General features: G+C 40.0%; 1 protein-coding gene across 13 annotated transcripts in view; it reads left to right on the forward strand.

Moving 5' to 3' along the window:
• BBX (BBX high mobility group box domain containing) overlaps positions 1–22600 on the forward strand; it is a 133523-nt gene that overhangs the window by 66210 nt on the left and 44713 nt on the right. For all 13 annotated transcript variants that reach the window (XM_048494806.1, XM_048494816.1, XM_048494808.1 and 10 more), the window contains 5 exons: positions 12316–12486; positions 12765–13007; positions 16336–16534; positions 20195–20262; positions 20928–21008. In XM_048494806.1, the coding sequence (XP_048350763.1) occupies positions 12316–12486; positions 12765–13007; positions 16336–16534; positions 20195–20262; positions 20928–21008 (762 nt within the window). The remainder of the gene's footprint in view (positions 1–12315; positions 12487–12764; positions 13008–16335; positions 16535–20194; positions 20263–20927; positions 21009–22600) is intronic.

Consider the following 22600-nt stretch of genomic DNA (forward strand, 5'->3'; position numbering starts at 1 on the left):
TCATTTGATTCAATAGACTTAAGCCACTCAAAAGAATGTCTTGTCTCAAGTCCCAGCTGCTGGCGTAATGCAGCAAATGGCCAGGAGGGAGCCAACTAATGTCAGCTCCTACCCCAGCCTGCCTCCATTATGCCGGCAGCTGGGGCGCTAGGATGCTGGTTCCATGTCCGGCGTCATGTTGCCGTGCAGGGAGGGGGGGACCGTGGCCGTTGCACACCAACGGTTTCTCCCCACCGCTGGGGCAAGTGCTACTTCCACTGATGAATTCCACCCCCTTTTGGATGGTGCCAGAAGTCTGGAATCTTAAGAATACTTTCCCCAGAGTAAGCCCGGTTGAATAAAATGAAACTGATTCATGAATAGATTTGCTAACAGCCCAATCCAAAGTGAGGGGAAGTAGAGCAGCAGTCCAGGACAGCTCCAACGGGGAAATTAGTGGCACAGGTGCCAGAGTAGAGGGAGAAAACACTCACCTCTTCCCAGCTAGCACATTCTCATGAATGCCTTGCAGTATGCTTTTTGCATGCATAAGTCTTCACCACTGGGAGGGGTCATTCCCAAGCCAAAAGTGCATTGGGAGCCCACTCTGCCTCCAGGAACACCCCCCTCTGTGACAATGCAGGGGCCCACTGTTGTGTTTGGGCGCTGCAGTACCTGGCCTCTGCGGCAAGTCCCTTGGCACCTACATCATTGCCACTTTACATGGCACAGGTGATATGGACCTGCGTAAACCTTCCACCATTTGCAATGCAGCCTCAGCCCCCTCAGCCCTTTGGATTGCACATTAAGTGTAATCTGCACCCCCTCCCCCCCACACACACACACTGTGCATCCTTGGATTCCTATCCAGTTCTAAAGTTAATTAATTGTGAGAGCAATATAAAAATATAGAATATAATTATAATTCTTATTTTATTATTTATAGTAATAAAAGTATTGAATATGTAATTCTAAAAACAATTTTAAGAGAAGCCAGATGGAGACCAAAAGACGGTACATCTCTGAAGACTTCTTGGTGCAGACTTCGCAGTTCACACTTGTGGTACTTTTCTATGTCAGCTCTCAGTTTCAGTGTAACATTTTATTTTTATGTATAGTGCTTGTATTCTGCCCTCTCAGTTACAAGGCATAGCATTGTCAAAATATGATTACTGATGTTTTTACAATCCACAATATTTATTCAACCACTGCATGAAAATAAACACTTTCTTTTTTAGGTTCTAGGGTAAACCACAGTACAGCCAGCAACTCTTCATTACAATGTTAAATCATTATTTAATGTTTCTAAATGGTTTATAAGTTCAATTAGATGACCCTGTTGTGATTTTTAATTAGTACTACTGCTTGTGACAATTTGCAGAAATGACAAATGATTTAACCTAAATAGCACATTTTTAGTACTGTATATTTTATATTAGTCTATATAATGCTAAAGTTTATGCAATATACATGGATGGGAAGAATGCCTAAATGTGACTATGGAGAAATGAGAATATAATTCATGCATATGCAGCAGAGCTATGCGTATGCATGTTTTTTAAACCATGAAAGGTTTCCTCCTATACATTTGCAAAAGTGACTCACTGGATGAGTTCATGCATCTTAGTATCTCCATCCATTGCAAACTGTGGGTTTGTGCTGTCACAGTATGCCTCTAGGCCAGTTGTTTCTAGCCTTTCTTCACTCAGGAGCAGCAGTGGCGTAGTGGCTAAGAGCAGGTGCACTCTTTTCTGGAGGAACCGGGTTTGATTCCCCACTTTGCCGCTTGAGCTGTGGAGGCTTATCTGGGGAATTCAGATTAGCTTGTGCACTCTCACACACGCCAGCTGGGTGACCTTGGGCTAGTCACAGTTCTTCAGAGCTCTCTCAGCCCCAACCACCTCACAGGGTGTTCGCTGTGAGGGGGGAATGGCAAGGAGATTGTCAGCCCCTTTGAGTCTCCTACAGGAGAGAAAGGGGGAATATAAATCCAAACTCTTCTTCTTCTTCTTCATGTACCTCTTGGCCACCCATCTCCCTAAAATTGTATCCCCATATTAACAAACTGATTATTAAATTTTTTCACATACCCTCAAACACTCTGGTACATACCCTTGGGGGTACACATATTTCACGTTGGGAACCACTGTTCAAGGCTGTGCAGGAGAAAGAGTCCCTTCCACCTTCATTCTGTGTTGCTGTTCAGACCTTAGTCCTCCCTCCTCTTCATTATTAATATTTTCAAGGAAAAAAATACATATTTTTGAAGGGACAGATTTTTTTGCTTTAAAATATTAGTAGCAAAGAGAATTGGTTTTGAACAGTGAAACTGAGTGAAAGGTTCAATTTCCTGTCCTTTCTAATACATGGCTGTGAGTCAAAGTGGAAACTACACAAGTTTGAAGAATGTACCTTATAGACTTTTTGAAATGGAGCATGCCAACTTCCTTTATGCTGCTATAGGCACAAGTTTACTGCGTGCATGTTAGAATGAGGAAAAACCTTGGATCTAAATTGGTAATTGGCAGCACACATTTGACCAAACCCTTTCCCCCCCTGCCACAAAAAATCCATAAACTTCACACATTTAGGGTCCTATCAGGAATGTGCTCTGAACTGGATGGCCCAGGCTAGCCCAATTTTATAAGATTTTGGAAGCTATACAGGGTCAGCCCTGGTTATTATTCGCATGGAAGACCCCAAGAAAGTCAGGCAATGACTGCTGAGTAATGACTCTCACCTGAAAGAAGGACTGAACAATAGGTTGTGCCAAAGCCATGAGGCATAGCAGCATATGGAATGTACCAATGTAAGGATATGAGAAAGGATCGAATGATCATCTTAATGATAGAATTGAACTACTGTTGCAAAACCATAATTTAATAAACATAATTACTGCCAGAACACGAGAATCTAACAGTCTATGTACAGTTAAAAATTACATACTCCTGCTGTTGAGATGTCTTACCTAATTCATTATTGATGGTTTGCTAAAGAAACCTCAATATCAGAAGCTGAAAAACAAAATAATTTTTTCTGTATTGGCACCTGGTTAACCTTTGATTAGAGGCAAATTCAGGGACTGTCAACAGAGACTGCTAGCATTTCAATTCCCACAAGTGGAATACACACAGATCTTCAGAGGAAAAAGGAAGAAAACATTTAATTGTGACTTAAATTACATTGTTTTTATTCTCAGAAGTAGGTGTGTCAAAAACATAAGTGTCATCATTCTTATACATACTGATAGGTATGTTAAAATAGCCTGTGTTGCTCATAAACCATGAGTTTTTATATGTTGTGAGTTAGTAAGCACTTGTTGTGGATCTGTACAATAATTTGTCACATTTGTGTTCTCAAATTCACATGTGCTTCAAACATGTGAAGGATGAAGTATTTTTAGGCAGGGGTGAGGAGAGGAATACAACTTGTTTTGCTATTTCCTTTTTACCTCATCCCCCACCCCCCCCAAACCAGGCTTGTTTACAATATCCAGTATTGGGGGAAAGCGATTAAATTATTGAAAGTGGAATTACTCAGTAACAGGGGAAAATACTTTTTATATACTTTTTCCATTACTATCTCCTCTTGTACTGTGTACTATATTTTTCCATAAGGTACAGGGTTGTTTTTGGGGGGGCATGTGATACAGCCATGTCTTTCTAAAACAGAGCAGAACTTTATCAGTAAATCTACTAATGTCCCTTTCCCAGGAATCCTTTCCTTAATGTATTACTGTCAAACTGGCATCTGTTTGCTATGTAATGTGACATAATGTTTTTGTAAGGTACCATTTTTGCCAAGGGTCTATACCTGCTGAGGAGCCCTAGCTGATTTTTTTTTGCAACAGAAGCTCCATCTATGTTGTGTGAATCAGCAGTATTACAGCAGTGTGGGTGGGTCTGTAGACACCAACTTCTGTTGTAGATGGGGACCTTTTCCAAACATTTGAGCTAATCCTGCTTTTCTTGGGAGTTGATCCAACTGTTCTCTGGTGTAACCTCTAGCCTGAATTCCTATGAAGACTTCTCATCGTCTTCATTTCTACTATTTAGAAGTACATACCCCAAATGGAATCCAAAACAACTCCTGGAACAGGCGCCATTACCTGAAGGAACAGAAAGAAGTAGCCCCCAAGAACCAAAATTTTCAGCCACGTCTGATTGGCAGTAATGCACAATCATTACTGCAACAGTCTCTAATTGCATGCAACTCCTAGTACTCTTTTTAATCGTCCCTGCTTCAAAATCACTCTCTGCCTAACAGTTTCTATATGAAATTGACAATGCTGATCCAATCCACCCTAAAGCAAGTTCTATGTGTAATTAACAAAGCTGCTTCAGTCCACCCTGCTATTTTGCATCTCTGCCTCAATGTTATATCTCTAGTTCCATATAAAAATAGATTTTTAAAAAAAATGGATGAGGAGCAGAAAATGCCTGAAACAGAGGTTGGATAACTATACAGGGTAAGGGCCAAGTATTTAGTGGAGTGGGGACCGTTTTGACATGATCACACATTCAAGGCGAGTTGGCTCAAAAAAACATCATAGTTAAAACGCTCAGTAAAACAACAGAGGAAAAATGAAGAGAAAATATTTCCAGTACCAAATGGAGAAAATAATGTGTGGAATTAAAAAAAAAACACTATAGCATTTGGGAGCAAGATACGTTGTAAATTACTTGTGAGGGAAAGGCCTTTATATTCAACGGTTGGTGGGAATACAGTGATCAAGACATTAAGTTGCAAACCAGGCAATACCCAGTTCAAATCTATCATATGAACTTTCTAAGAACTAGTACCAAAACATTGCCATTACCAGAAAATCCTTTTTGTGATCTTGAATTACTGTTGCATTAGACATATATTTGGATCAGGGGAGAGGTGATGTTAGCTTACTCTGTTTACTTTTCTTAATTAAAGTAATCGCTGTTTACCCTGCTGAGGAAATATACAGATATTGGGTTGGATTCTGACCAATATTTTCTGTAGATGGGAAGCCTTCTACTCTCCTGCTGCAACCCAAAATGCTCCTCAAAATCCTGTCCTTAGGAAAAGGGGACTTCTCAGAAACAGATTATTGGAGTACATTTCAGCCTGCTGCAGGTCACGTGGGGAGAGGAAATAATCATGCTCTGTGAGTGGAAGCACTTTTCAGAAAAGTGCTTGCTGAAATGTTAGTCTGGATTCATTTCACTATAAGGACAAATAACCAGTGGGTGAATCATGTCAAGACAAAAACAATGCTTGGAGGGGAATCTCTTCTCCCATCTCTTGGCCTCAATCCAAATTGGCACCTTACTGACAGGGCAGCAAACTAATGTTCATGTAAGACCAATGGAACTTGTATTTACCCATTCAATTTGATCTCAAGGCAAGCTGCCTCCTCCTAAGTACAAAAAAATAACGGAAAAAATCCTTGGCTTATTGTAAAATTGGCTGCTGAAATATTTTCACCCCCAAATCAACAAGTAAGTAATTTGTAAACCCACTGCCAGCATTAAGGTTATCTAATGTTGTTAATGACATTGATAAGAATGATGTGCCTTGCTGCAGCTTCCATTCCATACCCCGTACCCTGTTTTATTGTTCCCTCCCTTCCATGTTACGTTTGTAAAAGTGATGGCAGAAATAGTGGTAAGAACATCTTGCCCGATTACTAGGCCACCCTTCATCTCTAATGAAATGGCAGCTTCTTGGTTCTCCTTAGAAATGCAGAGCAGATGTAAGGAGTCTAAATATATACATATACTTGGTGAATAGAATTCAGAGCACAGATTTATTTTAATATTGTACACATTTTACTCCCTTTAGATTAAGCTCTCTTATTAAAGTACCCTAGGTGGATAAACTATAATGGTAATCGCTATTTTTTAAATCTTGCAAACTAAATAAACTACATTAAATATAATTTGCATATTTTGTCCCGTACAGAAAAAAATTGACTCTGTTAATTGGATAATTATGTAATTAGCATCTATTCAATCTATAGGAGAAAAAAACAAAACAGTCATTTGCAAATAAACAGCATGTCACTCTAAATATTCTCTATGTGTATTTGAAATGTCCTGTTGAAGTTCTGTCTTCACTTGGTTTTAAGTAGCAAGTCACTTTGGAAAATTCTCCAATACAGTTGAGAGCTAAGAATCATGCTGAAGGATTACATTCCTCGGATAGCTTCTTAATCCTGTTAAATCTGCAGAGCACGGAATGGTGCCAGTTCTAGTTGTGAAACAGTAACAGTTCTATGATGCTTTTTTGTGTATGATCATATGTTACTCAGCAAGCATTTTTAATGGACTCCTCGTATTACTTCAAGGTAATTAAATACAACTACTACAGAATTAACAAATCAGAAGTGTAAACAGTCTGAAACAATAAAGCAAGCCATGTTGTTTTAACAAGAGCTGTGGAACGAGTCATTCAGCAGTCTTCTGATAATGTAACCTGTGCCCAAATAGTGCAAAGGGAAAAAAGAAAGAAATGGGAAAAAATGGACCACTAATTGATCCCAAAATATTCAAATCCTATCTAATTCACTTCAATTATTTTACCCCCACCACAATAATTGGTTATAATTTAAATATTGATGCCCTTCTTTTCCACTCAAGCAGGTACTTGAACTAACAAATAGTAAATAATAATTAAAATACAAAAAACACAACCTCTGTAAATTATTAGCCAAATAAATTTAGAAGCTGCCAACACATAAATAACAAACATAAACTAGCCATTGACTCCAGAAGCTTCTTCAAAAAACCTTGTTTTAATTCAGCAGTGGAATATCATAAAAAGGGGATTCAAGACTCATAGAAACTGTACAGTCTTGGTACTGTCCATTTCTCTAACTTGTGGCTACCCACCGAACTTTGGAAGTGCTGAGGATTTTTCCACATAGAGTTAAGGTCATAAGGGATGACAGGTGCCTTAAATATTTTTTATCAAGAAAATGTATTTCAGGGCTCAATTTAGATGTGGGGAGAAATGGCTTGTGGGAGCAGAACAGGCCCATGTTGATGCATTTACCCACCACACCAGCATGAGGGTTACCTGTGCCAGAGGAGAGAGCAAAGATGTCAGGTGCTGCATAGATCCATGGTACCCAAATCTGAAAGTGCCCACTGCCTAGGAGTTCTGCTGGGATCCAAGGGCACCCTGGTTCAGTGGGGGACTTCCACCGGGGTTTCAGCCCCAAAAAAGTATAAGTCTTTTTTCTTCAATGTGGCTTTTTGGGCAGCAGAAAGTTTTTTGGTTTTGCCTCTTTTCCCTGTCTCCCAAATCCCTTTGGAGACAGTGCAGCAGTGCCTTCACCACACCATTCCCAACTGCCTTGGAGCACCCCCACCCGATCATTTTGAATTAGGCCCAAAATTGAGGCATATCTTGACACCCCCCCCCCTCCAAATCTGGCACTGGCCCACAGAACATGACTGGCTTGCCTCCCTCTTCATACTACATACGGAAATGCCACATGAAATCCTATTCCAGGTGTTCACCTATCTTTCAGGGCACATTCTGGACTGTCATGAGAAGAAGGCTAAGAAAGTCACAGTCTGAAAGCAGAAGTCCTTGTGCCTTCAGAAATGTCTCAGTGGATCCAACCTCAGTTTTAGTTTTCAAACATTCTTCAAAGACATGTAGAACATGTTAATCTGGATGTAATGTTACATAACAGTTACCACAAAGATACAAATCTTCATTTTTTTTCTGTTACCTCACTAGCTCTTCTTCAATGCCTCCAGATCTGTCTTTACGGTTTCAGTTCAAAGGAGTGTAAAGAATACTGTTCAATCAGCAGCCATTAACTAGCAACCCAACAGCTAATCTGCCATTTTATAGTGATATCTTTACAAAGCAACAGCATAGTAATCTGCATTGCTTTCAGTGCTGCTTTGTGGGTTGAGCAAGAGAGAACACTTGTGTGCTATCCTTTCCCAAAGTCTCAGAGGCTAACCTGTGTCTTCTTGAGGTAAAAACTAAAGGATTCCTCTCTGGGTATCATAATGGGATACAGTGTACTTGTAATATTAAAAACAGGAACATACAATTTAGGTAAAAATTATAATCCTGCCTACTTTTTAAAGATTACATTACTGCTGCATTTATTTTTAAATATTTATGTGTTGCATCAACTTATTTTGAGACCTTCAGAGTAATACATTAGAAATATCAGCATTATAGTTTAAACATAAAAATTAAATAGACCAGAATATGTGTTACAGATAATTAGGTATGTGATAATATAATGTTAATATGTCAAAAGGTTGAAATTAAAATTGCACAGCCAATTAACTGGTACAGAAATAAAGGTGGTAACATAAGGTAAAGGCAGCTCCTAGGCAACAGAATTGAGAATGTCTTATGTATTTTTATCTGGAAGTGAAAACTGACATTCTAATGCTCGCTGATGAAAGTGCCAGCTTTCCATATTCATAATGCTACCATTCTGCAACTTCTTTCCACCACATTGTGAGCTTTTCCTGGAATATTTATTCAGGCATTCATGTGTTAACCAAGTGTTCATATTTAACACCGAACGTTTTAAACCTGCATCTCCATAAAGTAGGATTTCCCCACTGCTATTAACAGGCTCAGTAGGGATCGAAGACTTCTTCCTCCAAAAGGGTAAATTATAACTTAATGAATAAATTAATACTCAGTTACCAAATTAACAGTCATGTATCATTGCAACTGACCCATGCATTCAGATGCCAAACAAGTCAAGATGTTAAAATGCTTTGTTTTCTGAGAACAAACGCTCAATATATTAGATCATTATCAGGGACCAGTTTCCAGATTAGAAAAAGGTGGTATTAGCGACAAGTCTTACTTTAAAATCCTTGGAACTGGGCAGTGCCTTTAAGTAGAAAACAATGAATCTATGCTATCAAATCCCTTTCTTTGACAAATGGAAGCTTTTCCCATTGTTTGGAGCAAGACCCATATTCTTGTTTTGTAAGTTGAATAGACGTGTGTCTTGACTAACAATGCAAGAAAATGTTAAATTACATGGTAAAAGTTGGCTTCTCTTTCATGCAACTATAGCTTTTTTTCCAGTTGATTGCATGTATTGTTTCTAGTGTAATGTGGATATATTTCAGTTCACTTCAACATGGTTCTTCAACAAAAGTTTTGGTCATATGATTTTTTGTTATTATGCTGCAAGCCGTTCTCTGTATTTTAATGCAACCTTATATATTCCCAGTACTAGAAGCAATCTTGTTTTTAAAAGTCATTATATATTGTACCACCAGTCTTGAATCTTGCAAGACTATGGGACTTTTGTTCATAAACCATGAGTATGCCTTACTCTTCCAGCATCTTTGGTGTGTAGTACTACCTGTTGAAGATTGAGAACCAGTGGGATGCTGTTATCCCAGGTTACAGGCTCTACAGGAAGGATAGGACAGGGCGTATTGGGGGTGGGGTGGCCCTCTACATCAAAGAGAGCATAGTGTCACATAAAATAGACAATGCAGGGGGAGCTGATTCCTCTACAGAAGCACTGTGGATATCAATACCAGGGGTGAAGCATAGTTTAACATTAGGAATATATTATCGTCCCCCTGACCAAAGCGCACAAGAGGATTCTGAGATGGAAAAAGAAATTAGAGAGGCCAACAAAAGCAAAAATGTCGTGGTGATGGGCGATTTTAACTATCCCCATATAAACTGGAAAAATGCATGTTCAGGTCATAGTAAGGAGAGAACATTCCTGGATATGCTAAATGACTGTGGCTTAGAGCAGATGGTTGTAGAACCAACCAGGGGAGATGTGATCCTAGATCTAATTCTATGTGGGACCCAGGACCTGGTGCGGGAAGTCAGTGTTGTTGAGCCGATAGGGAACAGCGACCACAATGCTGTCAGATTCAGTATCTCTGCATGCGAACAAGTGACAACTACTAATGTAGTTACATTCGCCTTCAGAAAGGGACATTTCTCAAAGATGAGGGGATAGTGCGCAGGAAGCTGAAAGGGAAAATCAAAGAGAGTCAAAACTGTCCAAGATGCTTGGAGGTTATTTAAAAACACAATCTTAAAAGCACAACTGGAATGTGTTCCACAGGTTAGGAAAGGCAGATACCAGTCCAAAAGAAAGCCACCATGGTTAACAAGGGACGTTGAAGAAATTATTAGGGAAAAAAAGATGTCTTTTAGAAAATGGAAGTCCAACTTAACTGATAAAGAATACCAGAGAGAACACAAATGGTGGCAAAAGAGAAGCAAGTTAGCTGTAAGGGAGGCAAAAAAGGATTATGAGGAACGCATGGCTGTGAACATCAAAACCAGCAACAAACAGTTCTTCAAGTACATCAAAAGCAGGAAGCCAGCAAGGGAAGCGGTAGGCCCGTTAGATGACAAAGGAACAAAGGGTGTGCTAAAAGATGACAGGGAGATTGCAGAAAAGCTGAATGAATTCTTTGCATCTGTCTTCACCCAAGAGGAGGTGAGGAAAATTCCTGCACCTGAACCAAGCTTCTTAACAGGCGATTCTGAGTAACTAACATAGATAATGGTATACAAGGAAGAATTTCTGGCAGCCATTGAGAATCTAAATGCTAGATTGCATTCACCCAAGAGTTCTTAAAGAGCTCAAGCATGAAATTGCTGATGTTCTCACTTTAATATGCAACTTATCCTTGAAATCAGGCTCCATCCCTGAAGACTGGAAGATGGCCAATGTCACACCAATCTTTAAGAAAGGATCTAGGGGGGACCCGGGAAATTACAGGCCAGTCAGTTTGACATCTGTTCCTGGTAAATTAGTAGAATCTGTCATTAAAGATAAAATTATAAAACATGTACAAAAGCAAAACCTGCTGAGAAAGAGTCAGCATGGCTTTTGCAGAGGCAAATCCTGTCTTACAAACTTACTAGAGTTCTTTGAGGATGTAAATAGGCATGTGGATAAGGGGGAACCAGTGGACATTGTCTACTTGGATTTCCAAAAGGCTTTTGACAAAGTTCCTCACCAGAGACTATTAAGAAAACTCAGCAATCAAGGAATAAGAGGGGAAGTCCTCCTATGGATTAAAAACTGGTTGAGAAACAGGAAGCAAAGAGTGGGTGTAAATGGGAAATTCTCACAATGGAGAGATGTGGGGAGTGGTGTCCCCCAAGGATCCGTATTGGGACCAGTGCTCTTTAACCTATTCATAAATGACCTGGAAGTAGGGGTGGGTAGCGTGGTGGCCAAGTTTGCAGATGATACCAAATTATGTAGGGTGGTGAGAACCACAAAGGATTGTGAGGAGCTCCAAGTGGACCTTGATAAATTAGGTGAGTGGGCTAAGAAATGGCAAATGCAGTTCAATGTAGCAAAATGTAAAGTGATGCACATAGGGGCAAAAAATCCAAACTTCACATACACGCTACAGGGGTCAGTGCTATCAGTCACAGACCAGGAAAGGGATTTGGGCGTCTTAGTTGATAGTTCCATGGGAATGTCAACTCAATGTATGGCAGCTGTGAAAAAGGCAAACTCTATGCTGGGGATAATCAGGAAAGGAATTGATAATAAAACTGCAAAGATTGTCATGCCCTTATATAAAGCAGTGGTGCCACCACACTTGGAGTACTGTGTTCAGTTCTGGTCACCACATCTCAAAAAGGATATTGAAGAGATAGAAAAAGTGCAGAGAAGGGCAACGAGGATGATTGAGGGACTGGAGCACCTTCCTTATGAGGAAAGGCTGCAGCGTTTGGGACTCTTTAGTTTGGAGAGGAGACGTCTGAGGGGAGATATGATTGAAGTCTATAAAATTATGCATGGGGTAGAAAATGTTGACAGAGAGAAATTTTTCTCTCTTTCTCACAATACTAGAACCAGGGGGCATTCATTGAAAATGCTGGGGGGAAGAATTAGAACTAATAAAAGGAAACACTTCTTCACGCAACGTGTGATTGGTGTTTGGAATATGCTGCCACAGGAGGTGGTGATGGCCACTAACCTGGATAGCTTTAAAAGGGGCTTGGACAGATTTATGGAGGAGAAGTCAATTTATGGCTACCAATCTTGATCCTCTTTGATCTGAGATTGCAAATGCCTTAACAGTCCAGGTGCTCGGGAGCAACAGCCGCAGAAGGCCATTGCTTTCACATCCTACATGTGAACTCCCAAAGGCACCTGGTGGGCCACTGCGAGTAGCAGAGAGCTGGACTAGATAGACTCTGGTCTGATCCAGCTGGCTTGTTCTTATGTTCTTATGTTCTTATTCAGATTTAAATTCAGCCTGCATACTTAAAATTGTAACAATTGTGCTCAAGAAAATATTTCTTTATAAGATGAATATTTTATTTGTTTAACTGTTTGTTTGTTTTTCCCCCTTGCAGGTCACAGTAATGAAAGGCAGCAATAGGAATAAAGATCATTCAACAGACGGAGAGGGGACTGCAAAACGACCAAAGAGAAAGTGTCTTCAGTGGCATCCATTACTTGCAAAGAAAATCCTTGACTTTTCTGAAGAGGAGGAGGAAGAAGACGACGAAGAAGATATTGATAAGGTAAATCTGTGCCCTCAAAAGCAACATTTTAATGCCATCCTTTTTAGAAACTTTGTCCAGTACCGAACTAATGCACACTTGGATGACCAGTTTTATTTATTTATTTATTTATTTATTTATTTATTGCATTCATATACCGCCCTCCCCCAAACAGTTGCATAGCTTATTAAAGAATTGTTTAAATTCAGTAGTGGTTTAATTTTTAATAACATAAGACATTTCTGAACTTGTTACTGAAGTCATTTTGTACAAGTTGCTTTTCTTTCTGAATTGAATAGGTTCACCTTCTTGGTGCTGATGGCCTAGAGCATGATGCTGATGAAACAGAAGATGAGGACTCTTCAGAGCAGCGAGCTCGCAGGCCAATGAATGCATTCCTTCTGTTCTGCAAGCGTCACCGCTCCCTTGTACGGCAGAAGCACCCCCGTCTGGACAATCGTGGTGCTACCAAAATACTGGCAGATTGGTGGTCTGTCCTAGACCCTAAAGAAAAGCAGAAATACACCGATATGGCCAAGGAGGTATGCAGTGAAATTATAGATAAGATATTGTGATTCAGTCTTTTTCTAGTACTATGTATCTGTTACAGGAAATTCACGATGAGTTTTCTATGCTGAACATTTTAAAATTATCATTCATGGATGGGTGGATGGGTGGGTGGGTGGATGGATGGATGGATGGATGGATGGATGGATGGATGGATGGATGGATGGATGGATGGATGGATGGATGGATGGATGGATGGATGGATGGATGGATGGATGTTATACCCCACCCTTTTCAGAGGTCTTAGAGAGCTTACAAAATTAAAAACAACAAAAACATAATATAAAACACTACTTAAAATACCATAAAACACTACTTCCAAAATATAACCCACCCATATACCCTTCCCCACCTCCAGACCAGCAGCTTCCAGAGTGGGCTTCAAGGAAGTCAGTGGTCAAATGGCTGGGTGAAGAGGAATGTCTTCACCAGACACTGAAACCCATAAAGGGTTGGCGCCTGGCAGATATCTTGGGGAGGCAGTTCCATAGTCTGGGACCAGCCATGGAGAAGGCACTTCTGTGTACTCCCTCCTCCTGCACTTTGGCAGGGAAGAGACCACCCAGAGACACCCCTCCCACTCGACTTCAGTGCTGAAGCAGGCTAATATGGGTGCTCTTTCAGATAAATGGGATTCAAGCCATTTAGGGCTTTAAGCATCATATCAAGACATTGAATTGGGCCTGGTAGCAAAGATGTCTTGAAGCTATCTTCAAGTTAGGAATGGAAAATATCATTTATTTAAAGGAAACTGCAATACAGCGCTCAGGAACTTTGAGTGTGCAGCAGAAGTTCCCTAATTTTCATCCCATTTTTCTATATGACTATAAACCAAAATCCCTGTTGCAGTAGACAACACCTCTGTAGCTTGAAATGTAGGAAAAAACTTAGAAGTCCCCCCAGACCTGTTACAAATTTAAAAAATAATTTTCAGTGATTGCACCCAGTGTCCAGTCTAATGTAGAAAGAATGGAACTCTTGCAAGATAAGCCTGCTATAATTTTTACCTTCATCACAAACACTGATCTGCAAAAAGTGGTTCAGATATCCTAATATAACTTAAGCTCAAAGTGTTCTTCCTTTCAGCAACAAGCAAACACACTGTGCTACTGAAGAGTCGGAGACAGAATTGGTGCTGACTTTGTAGTAGAAAATCTGCTGGTAGCAAAAATCTGAAAATTGTTAAATTAAAATTAGTAGATTTTAAAAACAGATTTGACTATAACCATTTATGTTCCTGAAATGTTGGCAGCAAAAGAGTGTGAAAATTTCCATGATCCTCAAGTTAGTGTGACGTTAGTTGTGGAGCAAGCTTGCGGTGAAGGACCACTAACAGCTAAGTCATGAGCCCTCAGGATTTAATCTCAGAATTCTGACACTAGTGCACAAAAGAGAGGATTCTTTAAGATTTAAAAAAGATAGAGATTGTCCACTTTCAAGAATCCTCATTCCAAATACAAATATCTAACACATTTGTTCATCCCTGCTTCCAACCCTCTGTTCATTACCAGTAAGCTAAGTGGGAGCCCTAGGATTGTTGTTAATCAAGGTCATTATTGTCTACCCAGAGTGATAGCAGCTCTCCAGGGTCTCAGGTAGAGGGCTTTCACAACACCTGCCGCCAAATTCTTTTAACATGATATGCTGGGGATTGAACCTGGAACTTTCTGCAGTCAAAGCCACAGTTCCGCTGTCAGTATCCTGTGCAAAAGGCAATAGCTACAGTGATGTTTATGATAGCGAAGACAGTGATGTTTATGATAGCGAAGACAGTGGTCACGATTCTTAGAAAACTTCCCTGGGAGTAAGTTTGCCTGAATCAAATAGTACTTGCTTCTGAGTTGACCAGCTTAGTCTCTCCCCACCCCATGCTGTACAGGTAATATTTTGCCTGCAAGAGAGTTTTCCAAAATTATTGTGTTTTATTTGTTTTAAAGTTCTGGGTATCCATACCCACTGTACCAAGAGGCTTGATTTGAAGAGCAAGAACAAAGTGTTAGATCAGCCATTCTCAACCAGGGTACCGTGGTACCCTGGGGTGCCGTGAGCATGTCCCAGGGGTACCGCGGCAACACTACCTCCCCCCACCCTCATTTTTGTGGTGTCTCCCACCGGTGCCAGCAAGAACATGGAGCTGGCCCATGGGGCAGGGCCTGCCACAAGGTCAGCAGCCACCCCCCCCCAATACTTCCCTTCACCCTGGGAGGGGGAGGTGGGGTGTGTGGCAAGCAGGGGCAATGGGAGGGGAAGGTGGAGGGTGGCGGCAGGGGTACCGTGAGATATGAAGAGTGAGGTCAAGGGTACCCTGACCTCGAAAAGGTTGGGAAACACTGCGTTAGATGATACTAGAATATTCTTCCTGCTGTGTTCTTCAAGAAAAGTATGGTGAAGTGGGGAAGGAGTCATGAAAATGGGCTATTCAGCCTCAGTTGATTTTTTTAGGAATAATGCAGTAATAGAAAACGCGTAGCGCCAAGGCGGCAGTGGGGGTGCGTGATGAACCGGCATGTGCAGGAGCGTTCCAGGGGTGGGGGGATGTGACAGGGACGCAGGCATTCCCCAGGCACAGTTCCCCCTGGGTAACAGTGGCCAGATTATATCTCTCAAGGAAATACTGGAATTGACACATCAACCAAAGCTGTTTAAATGTGCCACAGATGAGACCTGAGCCTTCATATGTAGATCATTAGCTACATATTCTCCCCTCTCAAAGGACTGCAACATAGTTCTACATAGGTGTTTCTAGATTCACTCAAGGGCAAATCAATGGGCTAATTAGGATAGTAAATAATATTGACTGTAGAAAATAGCTCAAGACTTTGCTGTTACTCTGATGAATGGTATGCCGCTGAGAAAACAGACATAGCTAGACTTTTGTGAAAAGTTCCCTTTTTCTCTCTTTTTTTATTTTTTAGTGTGCATTGAACATGTGAGGCTACACAGGTTGCGAGTAATCAGATTGCAGGAAAATCAGCATGGCTGCAGGGGTTCATTTCGGTATGCCTTTGCAGCTAGCTACACATGTGTTGTAAATGAGAAATTTTGAAAAGAGAAACATTTTTGAACAAAGGTGCGAAAACAACCCAAATTGTTTTCGTGGGCTCAAATAATTTCCTAAACATGGGAACAGGAAAAAAGAAAGCAGGTTCATTTATAACAATGGCAACTCATTATAATTATGCTGTTCACAATTCACCAGTGAGGAATAGAAGGTAACATCACTAGTTTGGTACTTATATAGATTCATATTTATTGATTTGTACAAAAGTGTTGCCTTAACACAAATCACCTTTCTTCTTGTAGTACAAGGATGCATTTATGAAAGCAAATCCTGGCTATAAGTGGTGTCCACCTACAAGCAAACCTGTGAAAATTCAGTCATCCACTGTTACTAACCGGAAAAAGCTGTGGGCTTTCCCCTCAGAACCTACAAAGGATTTGCCAAGCCCCAAAAAGTTGGTGAAGACTGAAGAAATGCCTCAACTGAACTTTGCAATGGCAGGTGAGCTTTAGATATCCTGAGCCCTATATTCATATTAAAATGAACTTGCTTATGTCCTTTATGTATTCATTCGTACCTTTTAGTAAGAAAAAGACAACATGTAAGACATTTTTAAAAAACCAACAACCAAAAAATGGGGACCAAAATCGGGATAAATGTCAGATTTAAATGGTATGTTAAGCTATATATTTTTCAGCATTTTTACAAAGAACTCTTATATGTATTATGTTTACAGGCTGAATGCACAATCACTATAATATATAGGCAGGACTTGAGTCTCTGACCTTTGGTAATGTTTGCAGCTAGATATCAAGAGTTTGTTTCTATTTGGTAGTACAATAATGTACTAAATTGGGATCAGAGGGAATACAGTATATACTTGTGTACAAGTCGACCCGCATATAAGTCGAGGCACCTAATTTTACCACAAAAAACTGGGAAAACTTATTGATTCACGTATAAGTCAAGGGTGGGAAATGCAGCAGCTACTGGTAAATTTCAAAAATTAAAATAGATACCAATAAAATTACATTAATTGAGGCATCAGTAGGTTAAATGTTTTTGAATATTTATTTCAAAGAAAAACAGTAAACTAGCTCTGTAAGTGGAAAAGAGGGTCAACAAAAACAATATGGTCTCAACAATAACTTTAAAAGTACAAAAACCTTAGCTCAACTAGCAACCAAGCTAAAACACAAGAGTTAAAATCCTTCAAAACTGGATTTTTGGTCAGGGGAGGAATGTTTATGTTAGGAGTACCAACATTTCAGAGTATCTTTAGGAGACCCTCCTGATGATACCACCCAGGTTTGATGAAGTTTGGTTCAGGGGGTCCAAAGTTATGGACCCTCAAAATGTAGCCCCATCCACTATTAGCTCCCATTGGAAACAATGAGGGATGGGGCACCCACTTTGGGGATCCATAACGTTGGACTCCCTAAACCAAACATCACCAAACCTGGCTGGTATCAGCAAGAGATTATCCTGATGATACCACCCAGGTTTGGTGAAGTTTGGTTCAAGGGGTCCAAAGGTATGGACCCTCAAAATGTAGTTCCATCTACTATCAGCTCCCATTGGAAACAGATTGGGATGGGGCACCCCCTTTGGGGGTCCTTAACTTTGGACCCCCTGAACCAAACTTTACCAGACTTGGGTGGTATCATCAGGAGAGTCTCTTGAAAAATCCCTGAATTTTTGGTGCCACTAACCTAAAAACTGCGCCCCCTGGCAGCCGACAAAGTAAAATACACCTGAGTTGCATATAAGTCGAGGGGGCTTTTTCAGCACAAAAAATGTGCTGAAAAATTCGACTTATATGCGAGTATATATGGTACATATCAGTTCATAATACCATATCATATAGCACAAAATAATACCTGCAATGCAGAGTTGAAACTGTTTAGTGCTATACTTCTCTAAAATTTGACCACCTTCATATTTAATTACTTTTGCCATAAATTGTCACTGGAATTTGTTAGTATGCATACTTGCATTTACAATGAATTACACTTTATTTCAAGTAAGGAGTAGGGGTTTTTTTTGCCAAGTCTAAATATGTATTAAATCTGGCACATGATGACTAATAACCATGTTAGATTTCTATTTATTCAAGAAAATGGTTGAACCAGTTGATTTTTCTTATTGTAAAAGATCCTGCCACACAAAATATACAGTCTTTGTGAAAGGAAAAAGAATGCATGAGTGGTGTTGAAAGTGTCTTTTTTGGTCAGTAATATAGGTTACTGTCCAAATATCTGTTTTTTCCAGAAAAATAAGAGCTAATCTACTACACTGTGAAACTCTTTTCTGGTTCATCAAGGTGTTCTTTAGGACTTCTCACATGGAGCATTTCCTTTGTCTTCAATTTCTGCACATTAAAAGTATTATTAACTGTAATACCAGCAAAAGTTGTGGTAATGGTCACAAAACAATTTTTATTTCATTGTTAATATTTTAAGTGTTAAGTTTCTAAGTAATTGTACATACCTAATGGAATGCAACCTAACATAAATACATTTTAGTATCATTAAATACCTTGAAATGTTTTTAAATTGCACTTTGAATTGTAAATTGTTTTTCTTGGGGGTTATATTTTAATGCCATCGGTAGCACATAAAAGAACGTTTAAAAATTCATTTGCATATACATTCAACTTCTCTCATCTTTTCTGACAAATTGTGACTGCTTTAGGATTTATTCTTTGTCTTCAGGAAGCATCCAGGTCTTTTACACTTTTCCAACTGCCCCATGCTGCCTTTTTCTAGAATGCTTTTAAAATAACTTCATATGTGAATAGGCTTAGAGAAATGGGCTTCAAGAAATAGGCTCCTCTTTAAAAAGCAAACAACAGTCTCTTTTCTCAGCTCTAATGGAGATTGCATGCATGTTTGGAGTAAGTGCAATATCAGTCTGTGGTCTGAAGAATAGGTCTCCTTTATGATTCTTTGTTGTTTGTCTATGGCACATTTTAACTAAGAAAGCAATATTTGTTGTCCTTGGAGTTTACTAGGAGAAAAATGCTTTACAGTGCCATATTTTCAAAACAATGCTCTTGTAAGTCTGGGACTTTCTCCCTCCCTGTATCCCTCCCCTTATACTAGTTCTACTTTTTTTTCCTCCTGGAAGCCCCCATATCCTCATCTTTTCCAATTTACTTTTCTATTTCCCACCTACTAATCAACCAACCTTTTATCTGCCTCCTATCTTCAATATAAAATATATATTTTTATTTATAACATTCAATATATATTTTCATTTCATTTGTACCCCACCTTTTTCCACAATGGAACCACAAAGCAGCTTACGTCATTCAGTCTATCCTTATAACAATCCCTGATGTAGCTAAGGCTGAGAACGTATGTATTCCAGTGTCATCCATTGAGTTTCCATAGCAGAGCACAGATTCAAACTTGGGTCTCTCAGATCCTAACATGGAATTCTAATCACTGCATCTCACTAGCTTTTGTGGGGAGGCTGCTGTTGGACAGTAGCATGTACCTGAACCTGGGTGAGTTATGCAGGGTGGGTGGTAGCAAGCTCCACAGTGGTTGCTGGTGGGTCTCAAATGGCAAAACAGCCCTGGAAAGGGCACCACCTTTTGGGCATGTCTGTTATTGGCAGAAACCAGGGCTTGAAGACTGGCAGTGCTGTTGTGATAAACTAGCAACAGCAACAATGGCCACTGAGAGGGCATTTGTTTTTTGAAGCTACTGTTATTGAATGTTATTGGGGAACATGAGTCTCATAAAGAGAGCTTTGACTCAAATCTAACTGTTCTACTGCAGATCAACACAAATACCTTGTGAAACTACCTTCATAAAGGTACTTCCACTGATTCAAGCAGATGACCAGAATATATGCAATTCTGAAGTTAGAAGTGAATGAAGACAGGTCAAGAGACTTAAAAAAAACTATGGCTTCGGATCCAGCCAGGTGTTTCTATGAGCTAACTCTGCCCCAGAGTTCAGTGTTCTCACTTCCTCTCTCAAAGTAGCCCAAAATGCTGTTTTTGCTAGACAGGAAACTGGAAATGTTTGACTGTAGTGGGAGGGAAAATGCAAGAAAATGCAGGTGGAAATTCTCAGCTGGATCCAACCCTATGAATGGTCTGTTAATACACATACATACCTACACACATACATTTTCTTTCTCTGGTAGATCCAACACAAATGGGAGGCCTCAGTATGCTACTGTTAGCAGGAGAACATGCCTTGACTGCACAAGAGGTAAACAGTTATCTTTCTTTTTATGTGATGGTGTGATATATGTGATAATATAGAATACCTTCACATTTATTTTGATGGAGAGCATTATATCTTTTTGTCAGCCTACAAATTTTTTTTAGCAAGTGCTCGTACTGAAGCATGTAGTAAAAAAAATTTTTACTGCAGAAATAACGCATTTAAAATAATGTAAAATCACACTAAACCAGTGGTGGGATTCAAATAATTTAACAACCGGTTCCGGTGGTGGGATTCACATATTTTAACAACTGGTTGTTTACAAGCACCATTTTAACAACCGGTTCTGCCGAAGTGGTGTGAACCTGCTGAATCCCACCACTGCATTAAACACCACATACTTGTTGGTGGTAGAAAGAACCATTAATTTGCAGCTAATTTATGGCAACCTTGTAGGAGTTTCAAGGCAACAGATAAGCTGAGATGATTTGCTAATGCCTGCCTCTGCATAGAAACCCTGGACTTGTTTGGTCTGTTATTACTCATTTCTTGTTCCTATTATTTTATTTAAATAGGTTGTAAGCTTCCCAACAAAGTACTTTAAAAGTATTTTAGATTTAACATTTAAAAATATTCTTATTATCAAGTAAAAGCCATATTAAATAGAAAATTGTGTCCCTGACACTTTCCTGTCATTTTTTTAATCCCAGGTTTCCTCAAATACATGCCATTCCGATGCACCAAACTCTACAGAAGGATGTCTGAAGTCACCATTATTTCAGTTTGCTGAGGTAAATTTCTTATAATGGCTACACACACACACACACACCCCACACCCCCACCCCAACTGATTTTCTCCATCTGAAGGAGCTGTCTGTTGCAAAATGCCTAGGAGGCTTCATAGAGACAAAGAAAATCATTATCTGTTTAAGGAAGAGTCCTGTGGTATCCAACCAAATATAAGCAGAAATTCACTTTGTTGGTGTAATATTTTTCTGGATACTCTGATAGTGGGACTTTCTCCAGACTATGGGAATCTTTGTCCAGTGTACACATTTGTCATAATCCAGTGAAAGCTGGCTGTGGCTGAATCCAATTGAAATCCATGAAACTTCATTTAGTTGTAGATGTGTTACATTGTGTACATTGTTAGTCATGGTTGCCATTTGATGGACTTCCCTATTATATGTGGTGATTCACATAAGTACCTTACAAGAACCCCAAAGTTTGGTAAGGGTTGGGTTTGGGGGTTCAATTTTATGGGCCATCAGTTTTCTGCCATTGAAAACAACGGAGAGTGGATGGTGCACCCAATTTGTGGACCCATAAAGTTGTATTCCATGACCCAATTGTTACCAAATTTGGGGCTTTTTATAAGAAGAATCACCAGAAGCTATGATGAAAAATTTGGTATCTCTATCTTAAAATAAGCACCCAGAGCCCTAGAAATATTTCCTGTAGACTATAATAGAGCTGAATTTTTTCAGATTATTCCTCCCAAAAAACCTCATACCAGTATGGGGATTCCAGAATATTTGGGAATATTGAAAATTTTGGGGTCCAATATACTTTTTTGCATACCTCTAGTTAGAAGTTTAACTCTTCTGTTAAAATAAATATTGCTTAAAAGTACATAATCTCACTTAAAAGTACATAATCTTGTTGGTTTATGCCAGTGCTCAGTGGATGAGCACAGAGCTGGTATGTGGAAAGTCCCAGCACTCTCTGATGATAAAAAGGGATTAGGTGTAAGGTGTATGGGGAAAAGTTTCCTGTGCCTAACAGCTCAATTCAGGTTGGGCAGGCGGTTGGGAATGGCTCCACCCTGGCACCACCTTTCCTTCTCCAAAGGGCTTTCCTGTGGCACAAGCAAAAAATAAAAAACCCTACCCAGAATTCCCAAAGTGCCTGATAGAGATATGCCCAAAAATATGGCATATTTCCAAGGCCAGGTGCGCTGGCGCATGATGGCTAGGTGGGCAGTGGAATCTGACTGAGGTTGACTCCACTCCCTGCCCTGCCCACCCCTCAGAACACCCCTGGTCACACCAGCGCAGCTCTCTGCGCCCCTCAGGCCCAGGCACAGAAGCAGTTTCTCGGTTGGGCACCACAGGGTGTCTGCCTGCCAGGTTAACTTTCCCCTTCTCCAGCACACTTTCCCTTGTGCTGGTGGAGTGTGCACCCGCACCAGCACAGGGCTTCTCCAACTCCAGAGGTGGGTCCTCATCCCCCCTGGTTTGGGCTGCTAGATCCTAAAAATCTGCTGCCAGTCAGCATGGAGAATACTTAGCTAGATGAAGCACGGTTCATATGTTTTAAAATCTATATGAAATTACTGCATTTAGTTTATTAAAAATATTTTGGACCAACTATCTCTTACAAT

Source organism: Sphaerodactylus townsendi, linkage group LG04 (genome assembly GCF_021028975.2).
Source record: "Sphaerodactylus townsendi isolate TG3544 linkage group LG04, MPM_Stown_v2.3, whole genome shotgun sequence".
NCBI classification, from domain to species: domain Eukaryota; kingdom Metazoa; phylum Chordata; class Lepidosauria; order Squamata; family Sphaerodactylidae; genus Sphaerodactylus; species Sphaerodactylus townsendi.